General features: G+C 48.4%; 1 protein-coding gene across 1 annotated transcript in view; it reads left to right on the top strand.

Moving 5' to 3' along the window:
- LOC145391746 (uncharacterized) overlaps positions 1-16,287 on the top strand; it is a 59,693-nt gene that overhangs the window by 22,269 nt on the left and 21,137 nt on the right. The window contains exon 6 of the mRNA XM_080266281.1: positions 14,149-16,287. This exon is cut by the window's right edge and continues 870 nt beyond it. Coding sequence (XP_080122407.1) covers positions 14,149-16,287 — 2,139 coding nt within the window. The remainder of the gene's footprint in view (positions 1-14,148) is intronic.

Below are 16,287 nucleotides of genomic sequence, written 5' to 3'. Positions count from 1 at the left end.
GACTTGGATTTCCTTCACTGCCTGCCACCAGCCGTTTTTTTTCAGCTCATGAAACACCCTTGATAGTGAAGAAGTTAGCAGCTCTCTATTAATCCCTTCAGCACGAGGGGATTTCCTTAAGTCTAATGCCAGGCCTTCTACTTGGTGTTCCTCTGTGTCTTCATCGTGTCCCTACTCAGTAAAGATCCTTCCTGCTATGACAATTCTCTCTCATATATTTTCCCTCTTCGTTTTCCCACCTTGTCTCTCTACCTTCGGCTTCCAACGAACATGAAAATTTATTGATTGTAGAATATGTTACAACTCTCGATCCCAGCCCCTGTGAATTGCTTTCCTCCAAGTTTGAATCAAGTCCCTACTCAGTAAAGACCCCCTCCCTTCCTCCTATGGCACACCACCCTCTCTCATTTATTTACCTACCTTTTTATTTACTTCTCCGTCTACCATCTGACCACCGTGAACATTTACTAATTGCCGAATATGTTTAAATTCTCGACCCCAGCCCTCTGATTGGTGTCCCTTCCCCCTGTTTGAAAAATGGCGCCAAGTGAGTTATCTGACGGGCAACACGGGCCAGGAATGTAGAGGGAATGAAGTTTTGGCGGAGATCTGGGCCCGTATTCTCGTCGGCTTGGTTGGCTTCCTAACACCTCTTCCCTGGCGATTTATTTTGCACTCTACGGTACGCCTTATTAGAATCCTGTATGCATATCTTAGTTACACAGACACAGTTCACATAGGTATCATAGAAGAAACAAGGCGAAGGACACCTCTAATAGCCGCACCCACCACAACCGTCTCCACCACCCCAACACGTTCCAAAAGGTGTCATTTATCTTTGGACACAGCCCTTAGTTACACCCCAGGCACCACATGCATCTCAGACACCCCTCCGATGCACACCAGACATACCACCCCCACCCACTAACACCCACCTCCCCATAAGTGTGACAGCCATAAATCTCTACGGTTACAGTTCACCAGATTTCATCAAAATGGGGGACAATGAGTGAGTGAGTGAGTGACATAGTTAGGAACACACAGCGGACGTAACATAAATATCTGTTAGCATATTTCGACACGGTTAGCATATCTATCACAGAAGAAATTTTTGGCGTCATATGGAGAAAGAGGCTATTAAAGAAGTGCTAGAAAACCTCCTGAGTCGACAAGAATACATTTCCTTGGCAGGCGTTTCACACACTGGCGCCACAGCTTACAGACCTTCAGATTTAGAGGGAGTGTGACGTCATTTTTGTGGGTGGGGCTTGGAATATGACGTCAGAATGTGGGCAGGGCTTACAGAGTGACGTCGCAGTGTGGGGAGGGGCCTAAGTAGTGACGTGTCAGTGTGGGTGGGTCCTTGAGTTACGTCACTTCTTTGCTACCCTCCCCATTCTCTCACACAATTTTCTCCCCGATTTCCCCTTCTTTTTTCTACTCCTCACCCCCCCCCCACCTCCTTCTTTTTCCTCCTCGCCCTTCTGGCCTCCCTTCTACCTCTCTTCCCCTCTCCTTCCTCCCTTCTCCTCCTCACCTATTCTTTCCTCTTCCCTCAGTTTTATCCTTCAGTGGAGGGTCTGTTGGTTAAATGACTCACTCTCAATGATATGCTTTCTCACTCCACACCTGTCACACACACACACACACACACACACACACACACACACACACACACACACACACACACACACACACACACACATACACGAACGTATATACATCTGCCTTATCCCCCACATACACCCTTGTCTCACCCACACCTGTCACACACATCTGCCTCCACACACACACATACACACACACACACACACACACACACACACACACACACACACACACACACACACACACACACACGCCCAATCCTTCAAGGCTACACCCACACACAGCTAAATTACATGTACAGGATTTTCAGAGATCCTATTCTTGGTAACTGATTCATTCCCTACACCTACACCCACCTACCTAAGAACACCCTATTCTCCTACACCTACACCCACATACACCCACTTACACCCACCTATCTAAAGCACTGTATTTATATCTACACTTATACTTATGTCCACTTATACCTATACCTACACCTACCTACATGAAAATACCTATACGCTGACCTACATGAATCACACCACATTTACTGACACTTGCGCTCTCCATGTACACCTACACCCATGTACGTCAAAGCACACCTACACCCACCTACACCCACGTACGTCAAGGCACACCTACACCCACCTACATCACAACACCATATTGACTCACGGTTACACTTATACCTACTTACACCCTACACTGACACACACCTAACATCACAGCCTACCTACACCCACTTACAAGAAACAAAAGCATGCACCTACACCCCTCTACACCCACCTACACCCCTCTACATCCACCAGCACCCCTCTGCACCCACCAGCACCCCACTACACCCACCTACACCCCTCTACACCCACCTACACCCCTCTACACCCACCAGCACCCCTCTACACCCACCAGCACCCATACACACCCACTTACAGAAAACAAAATCCTTCACCTACTCCCTTCTACACCCTTTTACACCCACCTACACCCATTTACACCCTTCTACGCCACCTACACCTACACCAATTTACACCTACACCTAAAGATGCTGTGTGTGTGGTTACCTCAGCTAGCTACACCCATTTCACACATTTCCTCTAGCCTTGAGTAATGGGACTCTCTCTCTCTCTCTCTCTCTCTCTCATCTTCCAAGACATATATGAGGGACATCATAAAAAAATGTTATAGAAACGGTATGATAGTGTGGTGATGTGGTGGTGGTGTGGTGTGGTGTGGTGGCGTGGTAGTGGTGTGGTGATGCGACGATGTGGTAGTGGTGTGGTGGCTCGGGAGTGGTGATGTGATAGCATGGTGGTGTGGGAAGGCGGTGTGGTGGTGTGGCGGTGGTGTGGTGATGGTGTGGTTTGTGTGTGGTGTTGCAGAGGTATGGTAGGGTGATGATGTGATGTGGTGGTGGTACGTTGATAGGCTGGTGTGGCGACGGTTTAGGCTGGTGTGGTGGTGGTGGTGTAGGCTGGTGTGGCGACGGTTTAGGTTGGTGTGGTGGTGGTGGTGTAGGCTGGTGTGGTAATGGTTTAGGCTGGTGTGGTGGTGGTGGTGGTGTAGACTGGTGTGGTGGTGTGAGAGTAAGGTCAGTCGAACATCTCGTGTCCTTACCACCAGTCCCTTATGTGGTGTAGTGTGGGTGGTGTGGTCTCTCTCTCTCTCTCTCTCTCTCTCTCTCTCTCTCTCTCTCTCTCTCTCTCTCTCTCTCTCTCAAAAAACAAAATAAAGAAAACGAGAATTAGAACAAGCATACCTTAAGCATAACATCAACAAACAGGACATTCACTCAAGCAATCCACTTTCCACACAGACACTTACGCAACCAAGCTTCATATTTACCTTTTAGATCATAACCTGCGAATATTTGGTTACTTCATTAACTTTATTGCCTTACGAGTTTGCATTATCTGTTAAGCTTATTTCTCTGTGCCTAAGCTTTCTTTGCAAGTTTCCTCAAATTCTACCCTCCGGAAGAGTGAGAAAAGTGATTTTAGAGGAAAAGGTTGTGGGGGTGGGTGGACGGAGGGAAGGAGAGAGGAGAAGACTAAGAGGGAAAGTAGGAAGGATGGACCGCGTTAAGGACATGAATAATGAAAATAATAATAAAGACTTGGAGGCGATTTGTTTGTGGCCACTCCAAACGGGATTAAGGCGTCTGGCAATAGATAGATAGATAGACTAGAGAAGGATCATAGGAAATTATTTAAAAGGCAGTGACTTTGAAAAACTGAAATGAAAGGCTTGAGAGAGGAAAGGAAGGGAGGAGGGAAGAAAGAAGACACGGTGAAGGGGAAGAAGGGGAGGGAAATTATAATGTAGGAAGGAGGAAGTTCTTTTGCCATGTAATTTAAGATCAAAAGCCGAAATGCAGGAAAAGGTTTAGGAGAAGTGGAAGGAAGGATGATGGAAGGGAAGAAAGAAGAATTAGGAGGAGGGAAGGAAAGAGGGAAAGAAGTAAAGGGAATTAAAGGAGAGTATACTAAAAAGAAGGTAAAGAAAAATGGAGTAATGTGGAAAAAGACGCAGGAAATAGTGGAAGGAAGGAAAGGAAAAGAGGTGAAGCGAAATGGCCCTCAGAACCGAAGCAGCTCTGTGGTTTCCAGGAATCCAGTGGCTCCCCAAAAGGCATAAGGAAAGGGTGTTGGGGAAGGGAAGGCAGGGCGAGGCAGGAGGGATGGGTAGGCACAAAAGGAACGCATGTATTGGCAGGTAAGAGGTGAGGTAGGCAGATAAATGGAAGGCAGGAACAGGCAGACAGGACGGTAGACACAATGGAAAGGTAGGTGGGAAGGTAACGGGGTAGGTAGGCATATATATGGAAGACAGGGAGGGACGGAGGGATGGGTAGGCACAAAGGAAGGGCAGGTATGCAGATAAATAGAAGAGGGAGAGGCGGAGGGATGGTTACGCATAAGGGAGGAGGCAGACAGGTAGGAAGGCAGGTAGGTAAGCAAGTAGAGTGAACAGGAAGATAAGCTGGTACGAAGGGAAAGATAGACAGAGAGAGGCAGAAAGGGAAGGCAGATAGGCAGGTAAAAACGGGAGGGAGGCAGGTAGTTAGGCAGGAGGAGAAGATAGGCAAAGAAGGGAAGGCAGGGAGAGGCAGGAGGGATGGGGAGAAACAGGGACAAGTCAGGTAGGTAGGGAAAGGGGAAAGACACACAATTAGGTAAGTAGTTAGGCAGAGAAGCGGTAGGAAGATATGGAAGGCACACAGGTAGGTAGGATATTAGGCAGGTAGATGAGAAAGGTAGATAAAACATGAAGAAAGACAAGGAGAACATGGAGACTGGAAGATACGAGGGGTAGATAGAGAGGTAGGTGGAAAGGAAAGTAGAAAATATGTAAAAAAAAGAAAAGTGAAAGATTGTGTGTGTGTGTGTGTGTGTGTGTGTGTGTGTGTGTGTGTGTGTGTGTGTGTGTGTGTGTGTGTGTGTGTGTGTGTGTGTGTGTGTGTGTGTGTGTGTGTGTTTGAGGAGGTGTGGTGATTAGAAGTGCTCTGAAGGGATAACAAGATGCAAACATACAGCTTCAGCTAATGATGTGGTGTTGATAGTTGTGTTGAGGGTAGTAGTAGTAGTAATAGTAGTAGTAGTAGTAGTAAATAGTAAATAGTGGTATATCGCAAACTATGGAGGTGGTATATAAGCATCCAGTTTCATTTATGGATCCCACCTACACCACCCACCAGGCAGCCTTCCACTCCATCCACCTTCAGCCACACTCACTCCACCAGTCTAGTTTATGTTTGGCTGGAGTGGAAGAGCTAGTGTTGTGGCTGGGAGAGGTGGAGCAAGCACTTGAGTGGATGGGTTAAGTGGAGGAAGAAGCATAGTGGATGAGTGAAGGACATTGTGGGTGGAATATCATTGTGTAAGTGAAAAGGCCCAGTGATGTGGAAGATATAGTGTTTGTTGTGGCTGTGTGAAGTGGAGGAAACGACATAGTGGATATGCAAAGGACGTTTGTGGCATAAAAACTATTATCCAGAGAAGTGGAAAGGTTTGGTGGAGTGGATATGTGGAAGACTGAAGTGGATAAAGGAGTGGAGTGGCTGCGTCAGGGAAGGAAAATGATTGTGTAGATATGTGGAAGGGTTCAGTGGAGTGGAAGCATTAAAAAAAGAAAAAAAAATTCGCCCATCTTAATTTAGCCGAGATTTTCGTCCTTTTGCAACTTAATCGTTTCCCGTAGCTCACAATACTGCGGTTCAACATCATTTCCATTGCACTTCTTCGTGACTAGCACCATATTCTAGTGTTACTCTTGTTACAACTCAGCATTCGGGATAGACATCGAAATTTTAGGCCAAGTCAGAGTGAACAGAATACAGCAATGTTGTGGATGGGTGAAGTGGATGATGCACCGTAGTGGATGAGCGAAGAACATTATGGAGTGGAAAATGACTGTCTGGGTGGAGAATTTTTATGTTAAGTTCAAACATGAGGATCGTCACAGTTCCAGACATCTTTTCCTTCCCCTCTCATCATTTCAAAGCAACAGCAGATGGTGGTTGGTGTGTGTGTAGCGAGGATGTGTAAGAAACTGATAACCTGAGTCGTAATATCGTTTGCCTATCAAGACTTCTCAAGAGGTGCTTGTTGGGAGAGGGAAGGAGTTGCAGGAAATCATAGCAACTTATGTGATCCTTCAGTTGCCTATCATCAATTTCACGCCGTGTGCTGTATGGTGGCGTAGCTGTGGTGGTACTGTGGTGTTCGTGCTGTGGTGGGAGTTGTGGTGACAGTGATAAGTCGCCGGAAATCACAGCAACCTGAGTGATCTTGCAAGTACTTAATGTTAGATTTATGTGATGTGGTGTTTGGTGTTAACTGTGGTGGTAGTGGTGAAATCACGTGGTTTGTGGTTAAACTGTGGTAGTGAGATGATTAAGTGATGAGTGTGGTGGTGACAGAGGATTGAAAAGACGAAAAGAAATGAAAGGAAAAGGAAAATAGAAGAGATGAACAGGAAGCTCCCCCAACGTCAAGCAATGTCATATCGTTTCGTCAGCTCACCTATCGTACCGTCAGCTCACCTATCGTACCGTCAGCTCACCTTTCGTACCGTCAGCTCACCTTTCGTACCGTCAGCTCACCTTTCGTACCGTCAGCTCACCTATCGTACCGTCAGCTCACCTATCGTACCGTCAGCTCACCTTTCATCTCTCCTGAGTGATGGGCAACCAGGTACTGAAAGCCTAACAGATAACCATTTATAAACAACCATTTACCAACACCCATTTATCAACAACCATTTATCAACGACCATTTATCAGCCACCATTTACCAACAACCATTTATCAACAACCATTTATCAACACCCATTAATCAACAACCATTTACCAACAACCATTAATCAACAACCATTTACCAACAACCACTTACCAATAACCATTTATTAACCATTTACCAACAACCATTTACCAACAACCATTTACCAACAACCATTTATCAACACCCATTAATCAACAACCATTTACCAACAACCATTTACCAACAACCATTTACCAACAACCATTTACCAACACCCATTAATCAACAACCATTTACCAACAACCATTTACCAACAACCATTTACCAACAACCATTTACCAACAACCATTTACCAACAACCATTTACCAACAACCATTTACCAACAACCATTTACCAACAACCATTTACCAACAACCATTTATCAACACCCATTAATCAACAACCATTTATCAACACCCATTAATCAACAACCATTTACCAACAACCATTTACTAACAACCATTTACCAACAACCATTTACCAACAACCATTTATTTGCATTCTGCGTCATTTCTCACATTTGAACATATTTAAATCTTTCTCATATCATTTTCTCTCCTTTATCTTTACATGGGTGAGATTATCGTCTTCCTTCAGCTCATATCCCGTAGCACGAAGGTAGAATTAGTACTACGGCTCGCATCTTTTCCACAGCACTTCTTCGTGACTAGCGCTCTGTTCTTGGGTTAGTCTCTTGTTGTAATTCAGCATTCAGGATGGAGAGATGTCAGTTTTAGCCAAGTTTAGTAAAAGGAGTGTTCGTTTTTCGACTGATTTCTTAGTCTTTTATTATTATTATTATTATTATTATTATTATTATTATTATTATGTCTTCACTTTACTAATAGTCTTATAGTTTCTGTCAACAATGTTTATGATTTTACATTAGCTTTCGTAGACGTGTGTGTGTGTGTGTGTGTGTGTGTGTGTGTGAGAGAGAGAGGGGGGGGGAGGGAAGGGAGCCAGTTTGAGTGAGTGAGGGGAGGTAGGGGAGGGATGAGGAGAGGGGAGGGGACAGGGGGAGGGGAGGGGATGAGGGTCGGTGAGTCAGAGTAAACAGGTATGCAAGATGAGGAGGAAGGGGAGGGAAGGAGGGGAGAGGGAGGGGAGGAGAGGAAGGGGAGAAGTAGATCTGGGGAGTGGGGAGTGACTGGGAGGGAAGATTGGAGAGAAATCATCATCATCATCATCATCATCATCACCGCTTCCCTTCCTATTCATACCTTGAGAGGATCCAAGTCGGGCCAAAACTGTTGTAAATATCCCAATAAATCATATTTTCAAAGTCATCACCATCATCAATATCACCACCACCATCACCACAATCACAACCACCACCACCAACATCACCACAATTATCATCACCATCACTGCAATCACCATCAACCCCACCACCACCCTCACCACAATTATCATCACCATCACTGCAATCACCATCAACATCACCACCACCACCACCACCACCACATCACCACAGTCACCACCACCACCACAACCACTATCACCACCACCACCACTACAATCACTATTACTATGTTTTGAGGAGGTGGAGGGGGAAGGGGGAAGGGGGTATGACCATCTAAGGGAGGTAGGGAGAAATAAGGGAGGGGAAGGAGGGGGAGGGAGGGGAAGGGGGTGGAGGAGAGAGATAGGAAGGGAAGGGAAGGGGAGGGAAGGGTATCCTATGTATGGCGTGTGTGTGTGTGTGTGTGTGTGTGTGTGTGTGTGTGTGTGTGTGTGTGTGTGTGTGTGTGTGTGTGTGTGTGTGTGTGTGTGTGTGTGTGTGTGACGAAGATAAATATGAAGAACTGATCTATTTACAGGTACTTAAGTAGAGAGAGAGAGAGAGAGAGAGAGAGAGAGAGAGAGAGAGAGAGAGATTATATTAAGGGAGAAGCGGGAAAATTTACGATGAAGGGGATTTGGAAGGGAGAACAAGTGTGGGAGGGAGGAAGGGGAGGAAAGGAAGGGAGGGAGGGAAGGAAGGAGCGAATAGGTAGTGCTGGACGGCTTGGTGGCTCGGGCGGTTTGGTACTGGCCTGCCATTCGGGGGGACTCTCTGGAGTGGGTTCGAGCTCCACTAACGCTACTGAATTTGTGGGGTGGACACACTCACAAGGTAACACTTATCCATAACTCTCTAGTAATCAAACCTACACCACACCACGTTTACTACCGCTACCTTCTGTTTTAATGTCTACTACCACTACCTACTGTTTCACTGTCTACTACCACTATCTTCTGTTTCAAGGTCTGTCTTATATCTTGTCCTACCCTTCTCACTAACCTTCTAGGGATTTAGATTTTAAGGTATGTATGGGAGGGTGTGGCGCTACGAGAGAGAGAGAGAGAGAGAGGAGGGGGGGGGAACGGAAGAGGAGGTAGGGGAGGCTGGGAGGAAAGTCAACAGATTAGAAACACGATACGATTATGAAAAAGTGAGAGGGTTACCTAACACACACACACACACACACACACACACACACACACACACACACACACACCTTTGTGCACACAGACATAAGCGCAAGAATGGGTGTGGGCGTAAGATATGTCCCTGTGTGTGTGTGTGTGTGTGTGTGTGTGTGTGTGTGTGTGTGTGTGTGTGTGTGTGTGTGTGTGTGTGTGTGTGTGTGTTCTGAGTTATGCGTCTACGTGTAGTGTAGGTGTGGATGTGGGAGTGCGTGTGGGTGTGACCACGAGTAAGGTGTGTGTGTGTGTGTGTGTGTGTGTGTGTGTGTGTGTGTGTGTGTGTGTGTGTGTGTGTGTGAAATAATGAAGACATTCGGTGTGAGTGATGATGGGAGTGTGCTTGAGGGTGTGTGGGTGTGGGTGTGGGTGCAGGTGGTTCTGAGAGTGAGAATCAGCTTCGGTGTAGAGTGTGGCTTGCTTGTGGGTGTGATTTAGAGTGAGAGTTAGAAGGAGTGTGATAATGTGAGTGAATGTGAGTGTAGAAAAAGGTGAGAGTGAGAATTAGGATGCTGGTGTGGATGTGGGTGTGGGTGATGAGCGTGAGGATGTTGTGTGTGTGGATTACTGTATGCAATGGTGGAGGTGAGAGTGTGGGTGATGGAAAAAGAGAGTGACACTGTAAGCGTGGGTGTGAAAGTGAAGGTATGGGTGTGAGATAGTGTGCTGAAGAAAGAGAGACTGAAGGTGAGAAAGTGTGTGAGCGTGTGAATCTGTGTGAGTGGAAGTGTATGTCCTTGAGTGAGAGATTGCGAGTGGGCGAGTGTAGGAGCTAGTGAGAGTGTATTTGAATGACAGAGTGGGCGAGCGTTGGAGTGGGATACCTTTTGAGAGAGAGAGAGAGAGAGAGAAGTGGAACAGGGTTAATGAGTAGAATGAGTGAGAGGAGATTTGGGAGTATGAATGAGGGTACGTAAGAGAGTAAATGAGTAAAATCATGCGTAAGTGAGAGAAGGAATGAGTGAGTTGGGACATGCTAATTAGGGTGGAATTAGGTTAGTGTGTAGGGTACGTGAGAGAAAGTATGAATGAGAGAAAGTGAGTGTGTATGAGGAAGCATGCTGAAGTGAGGGAGGCAGTGAGTGGGCGAGTGAGTGGAGTGAGAGGAGGTTAAGGGATAGATTGAGTGAGATATATAATTGCGTGAGTATGCGAAACCGTGCTTGAGTGAGAGAGGCAGTCAGTACGTGAGTGAGGGGGTGAGTGAGTGGAACAAGGTGAGTGGGTAGGGTGAGTGGGCGATGGTTTGAGAGGGCACCACACCGGGCTGTCATCCAGGGCCACACTTACTAAATATACCCACCTAGTCTACCCACCCACCTACCCACCCACCTACCCTATCCTCTTTGCCATACCCTTCAGTGTCATACTCGTGCCTTCAGTAGTGACCCGCCCCTGCTGGATTCTGTCGCACCCCTGCCTTTCTCCCCTTCCTTACTTGTCCTGCCTTATCCCCTGCCTCCCCTCTTCCTGCCTCACCCCTGTCTTAGCTATACCTGCCTCTCCTCTTGTGCCGTGTCTATCCTTGCCTCACCTTCCCTTTCTCTTCTTCCTCGCCTCATTACTCCTAAACTCCTATGCTTCTCCTTCCCTGCCTCACCCCTGTTACCTCTCCTCCCTTTCCTTAGCCATCCCTGCTTCACCCGTGCCTCCTCCTACTTCTGTCTTAACTACTCCTCTTACCCCATCACTTCCGTCCTTCTCTCCTTCCTACTCCTTCACTCTTATCCTTGCATATTCCTTCCCTAAATCATATCTCGTCTTATCCTCAGCTCTCTCTAACCTTACTCTTAAACCCCGTCTCTTTTGCTCTGCCTCCTCTTTACCTATTATGCCTAACCCCTTTCCTGCCTAGCCCTTGTTTGTTTATTCCTTTCCTTGCCTTACCCCTCCTGCCTCACTCCTACCTCGGTGTCCCTCGACTCTGATTCTACCTTCAGCTGAATAAGGTAAAAGTGTGTCTAACAGTGACCTACCACACAATTACTAACACAACCAACACAACTACCACCAAAATATTCCTGCCACAAACGCTACTACCACACAAGCGCACCTACCACACACACACACACACACACATACCTACCACACACACATGCCTAACACATAAACATACCTACCACACACATCTTACCACCTAAATATTCCTACCACAAACACTATCACCACAACAACCTTACCAAGTATATTCCTACCACACCAATACCACCACTTCATAAATACCACTACCACACAAGCATATCTACCACTCAGACTTTACCACAAAAGCATAACCCTACCACAAAAGATTCTACATACAAGAACTCCTACCATATAAGCATTCCTACCACAATAAAACCTACCACACAACCACCCATAGCACACAGACACAAGCACCACACCATTACTCCTACCACACAAACACAACTACCACATAAACAACCACAACGTGCACCAAGCAATATTAGCCGCACCACAAGCAAATTGACCCAACCACAAACAAAAAAGACACTTATACCAGCCACAAACAAAATTAATCTGTCTATCATTAAAACTGTCCATACCACAAACAAATCTAACCACCACAAACAATTATCCATACTCTACCACAAACAAAATTACCCTACCACAAGCAAAATAAACCCTACCACAAACAATATATACCCTACCACAAGCAAAACTGGAAATTTCATAGCACAAGTATACCAAACACCTAAATTCACACCACAATACTGTACATCACACTCACTCTACCACACAAGCATTCCTACCACAACCACCCATACCACACAAATCCAGATTAACCGCAGTACCCCTCCTTCCAAACACAAGCATCCCTACCACACAAACACATCTACCGCAGCCCAACCACAATGCCCCTTCTCACAAGCACAGATATGCCCACCACACAAACACATATATCACAAACGTTACACTACCACACACGTTCCAGTACCACTCAAACAGCCTTACCACACAATCACTCCTACCACACAAACACTCAAGACTATCCCTACCACAAAACAAACACAGCACGACCACAGTACCTTTCTTTACAAACACACACAGCCCTACCATACATGGCTAAAAAGCACGCACACACACAACGCACACAAACAAGCTACACTATCTCACCTCACATGCACCTCTACCACACAAAATAATCATACCACGCAGAAGAAACCATACCACCATACCACACAAACAGCCCTACCACACAAACCCTACCACACAAATACCCATACCACACAAACCCTACCACACAAATACCCATACCACACAAACGCTCATACCACATAAAGTATTTTATCATAAGCAACAACTCAGCGATAGCACCTTCCCAAAAAAACATGTCCTACCACACAAACACCCATCCCTACCACACAAGAAACCCTACTCCGAACACCCCTACCACACAATGAGTCCTACCACACAATCCAAGCAACCATATCACACTATCGCATTAAACACCCATACCACACACACCCATACCACAGTACCACCACCTTAACCACAGCTAAGCATGGTCATTCCTACCACACAGACCACCATACTACACAGTTCTACCATTCTACCACACAAAATACCCCTACCACAAACGAACACAGCCCAACCACGATACCAAAACCTCGACCACAGCTAAACATACGCCTACCACAAACAACAACCTTACCACACCATCAACCCTACCACACAACACGCCCCTACCACAAACAAACACAACCCTACCACAGTACCACCACCACCACCACCTCCACCACATCTATACATGGTCACTTCTCTAACCAGCCTCCTCTTTACATGTCGCAGTCCATCTGCTTAGTTAGTCTATCATCTTTACCACATCTCTCCATGTTTGGTTATGCTGCTTTCCCAGGGTGTAAATATTTGGCAAAACTAGATGTAACTCATTCAGGAACAAATCGTGTCTCTTTATTAATCTATCTATGTTATTTATTGTTCTTTTTTAATTACTAGACGATTTTCCTGAGCTTCCAAACTTACTCCCATTTGTACAGGTCTTTATAATCAATCTCCATTATAGTCTTAACATGGCTTCGTTTATTATTTTATTCTTAGTAACATGGCGTCTGATTTACGATATTCTCGCTATCAGTTGACTTTTTTTTTCTCTTCTTTTCCTTCCTTCCTTCCTTCCCTCCTTTCCTTCATTTTTTTCCATTTTTCTCTTAGCTTAGAAAGTTGTATTTATCGTCGTAAAATGTAACAAAGCCAAGTGGTTTTGTAATAAAGTTGTAAATGATTCTTCCACTTATGTCCGGTTTGTTCGGTACTGCATTATATTTTCCTCTATATTTGGTGATGCTTCCTTCCCTGTGTTTACAAATTTGTGAAGCTGGACTTAACCTTTTGTTGGTAATAGGGCTCTCTTGTGATAAGGATTAAGGGCAGGGATAATGATGATGATGATGGTGGTGATGATGATGAGTCTACTCCACTAGATTCTCCTACTTGCTCTCTGGATCCCACCCCATTCCATTCTTGAGGAGGGGAAATGATGATGATAAAGTTGATGATAATGATGATGATGTATGCTTATGCGCTGCTGTTGGGTTATATACAAACATCATGTTGGTATATGAAGGTACCGAATTTGGATGTGTAACGAGATTGGAATGCAGATGTTGTATTAGGATAAGGTGTAGTGTGAGGGTGTAGGTGTAGTGTGAGGGTGTAGGTGTAGTGTGAGGGTGTAGGTGTAGTGTGAGGGTGTAGGTGTAGTGTGAGGATGTAAGTGTAGTGTGAGGGTGTACTGTAAGTGTTCTTAAGACTCCCTCTCCTCTTTCCCAGCAGGTGACTGGAGGGAAACCTGAGGAGTCCAGTGAAGACAGTCGTGGGGGTGGGAGGGGTGGTGTGGGCGGCAGTCAGGCTGACCCTGTGGGAGTAAAGGCAGCCCCAGGAGCAGAGTGCAGCGTGTCCGTTGCCCCGCCCCGCCCCAATACAGCGGGGCCGGGACGGGGCAGCCCTCGGCCCCGTCCCAACAGCCTGGGTGTGGTCCCCGGTGGGTCCCTTTTACCGGGGCTACGGCAGAGCTCCCCCGTGGAAGCTCTAAAGGACCACTTCCTGCAGCATCATCACAAAGCATCCGCCACAGCCACCACCCCTCCAGACGTGCACTTTATCCCTGTGGTGGAGGAAGCCAAGACTGTGGCGTCGGCAGAGAACCCGACGTCTGCCGCCGCGGTGCCGCTGTGTGAGCGCCGCGGCAGAGGCGTCCAGAGTCTGGTGTTGCCACAAGAGGACCAGACCAGTCAACGCTCAGGCTCATCCACGACCGCCTCCACCACCGCCAACGGCAGTCATGAGTCAGGCAGCGGCAGTGACGAGGAGTCGGAGTGCAGCAGCGAGAGTGGCAGCGGCAGCGGTGATGGCAGCAGCAGTAGCGGGGCAGGGGAGGAGCAGCCACAGCCACAGCCACAGCCGCAACATGCCGCCGCTGGCAACTGTGGTGTGCGTGGCCGTGACCCAGCGATCCAGCATCGCCACTCTTCCAGTGATGGCGGCGCCGCTGACTTACGCGGCCGCCTGGACGCTCAGGTAGCCCACCGCAAGCCCCGCCCTGCCCCGGACTCAGACCCCGCCGTCGACGCCATCATCAGCCAGGCCGAACGGGTTCTGGCCGAAACCCGACGCCTCGCAGCTGCGACCACACCCGCCACCACCACCACACCTGTCACTTCCTCCACCAGTAGACCCGCCACCACCACCTCTAAGCCTGCCATCCCCACCACCACACCCGCCACTTCCTCCACCAATAGACCCACCACATCAATCACCACAGCCGCCACATCCACCACCACCACCACAAAATTCACCACCTCTACCAGCACACCCGCCTGCACCACCAATACCACCAGCAGCGCCGTCAACGACCTAGGCGGCGGGGTGGGGTCGGCGCCCCGTCTGACCCGCCCCGCCACTCGTCCGTCCCGTCCTGACTTCAACCTGGCCCCTAACATCGAAGTGAGGGCCTCGCCGGACAGCAACTTTGTCGAACTGGTGGACGAGAGTGAGGACGAAGACGAGGACGAAGACGAGGAAGACGAAGACGAAGACGAAGACGAAGACGAGGAGGAAGACGAAGACGAGGAGGAGGAAGAGGAGGAAGAAGAGTGTGGAGTTGTGACGGGGTGCCTGACCATCCCTCTGCCTGGCTCTGCCCCCCGCCCACCCCCGCCCACCACCACTACCAAAACAGCCCCCACTCCGACCCCTGCCCCTACCCGTGCCCCTGCCCCTGCTCCTACCCGTGCCCCTGCCCCTGCTCCTGCACCAACCCGTGCCCCTGCCCCTGTCCCTGCCCCAACCCGTGCCCCTGCCCCTACCCGTGCCCCTGCCCCTGCCCCTGCCCCAACCCGTGCCCCTGCCCCTGCCCCAACCCGTGCCCCTGCCCCTGCCCCTGCCCCAACCCGTGCCCCTGCCCCTGCCCCAACCCGTGCCCCTGCCCCTGCCCCTAACCGTGTCGCAGCCCCTGCCCCTACTCGAGTCCCAGCCCCTGCCGCTACCTCTGCCCCAGTCCCCCCACCCCCACGACCCTCACATGCCCAGAAAGATGCTGCCCCGGCCCCACCCCAACGCGGTCCCATAGTGACCCTTCCTGACTCCGACGAGGAAGAGGAGGACGAGGAGGAGGAGGAGGAAGGGGAAGAAGAAGAAGAGGAGGAGGAGGAGGAGGAGGAGGAGGAAGAGGAGGAGGAAGAAGAAGAGGAAGGTGAAGACGACGAAGACGAGGACGAGGAAGAGGAGGAGAGTGAGAGTGGTGCAGCGGCTGGTACAGTAACTGGTCCAGAAATACAGAGGAGTGACGTCATGGGTTGTGCCCGCGAGGCCCGTGGTGCACCCCCCACCCCCACCCATCCCCCACACCCCCAAACCCGCCCCCGCCCCGCCTCCCCCACCCCCGCCCCATCACAACAGCCCCAGCACGCC

The sequence above is a fragment of the Coenobita brevimanus genome, chromosome 19, assembly GCF_032717465.1.
Source record: "Coenobita brevimanus isolate Jiangsu-jjx chromosome 19, ASM3271746v2, whole genome shotgun sequence".
In the NCBI taxonomy this organism is placed as follows: domain Eukaryota; kingdom Metazoa; phylum Arthropoda; class Malacostraca; order Decapoda; family Coenobitidae; genus Coenobita; species Coenobita brevimanus.
Note: the sequence above shows the minus strand (reverse complement) of the source record. Positions and strands in the feature narration are given on the sequence as shown.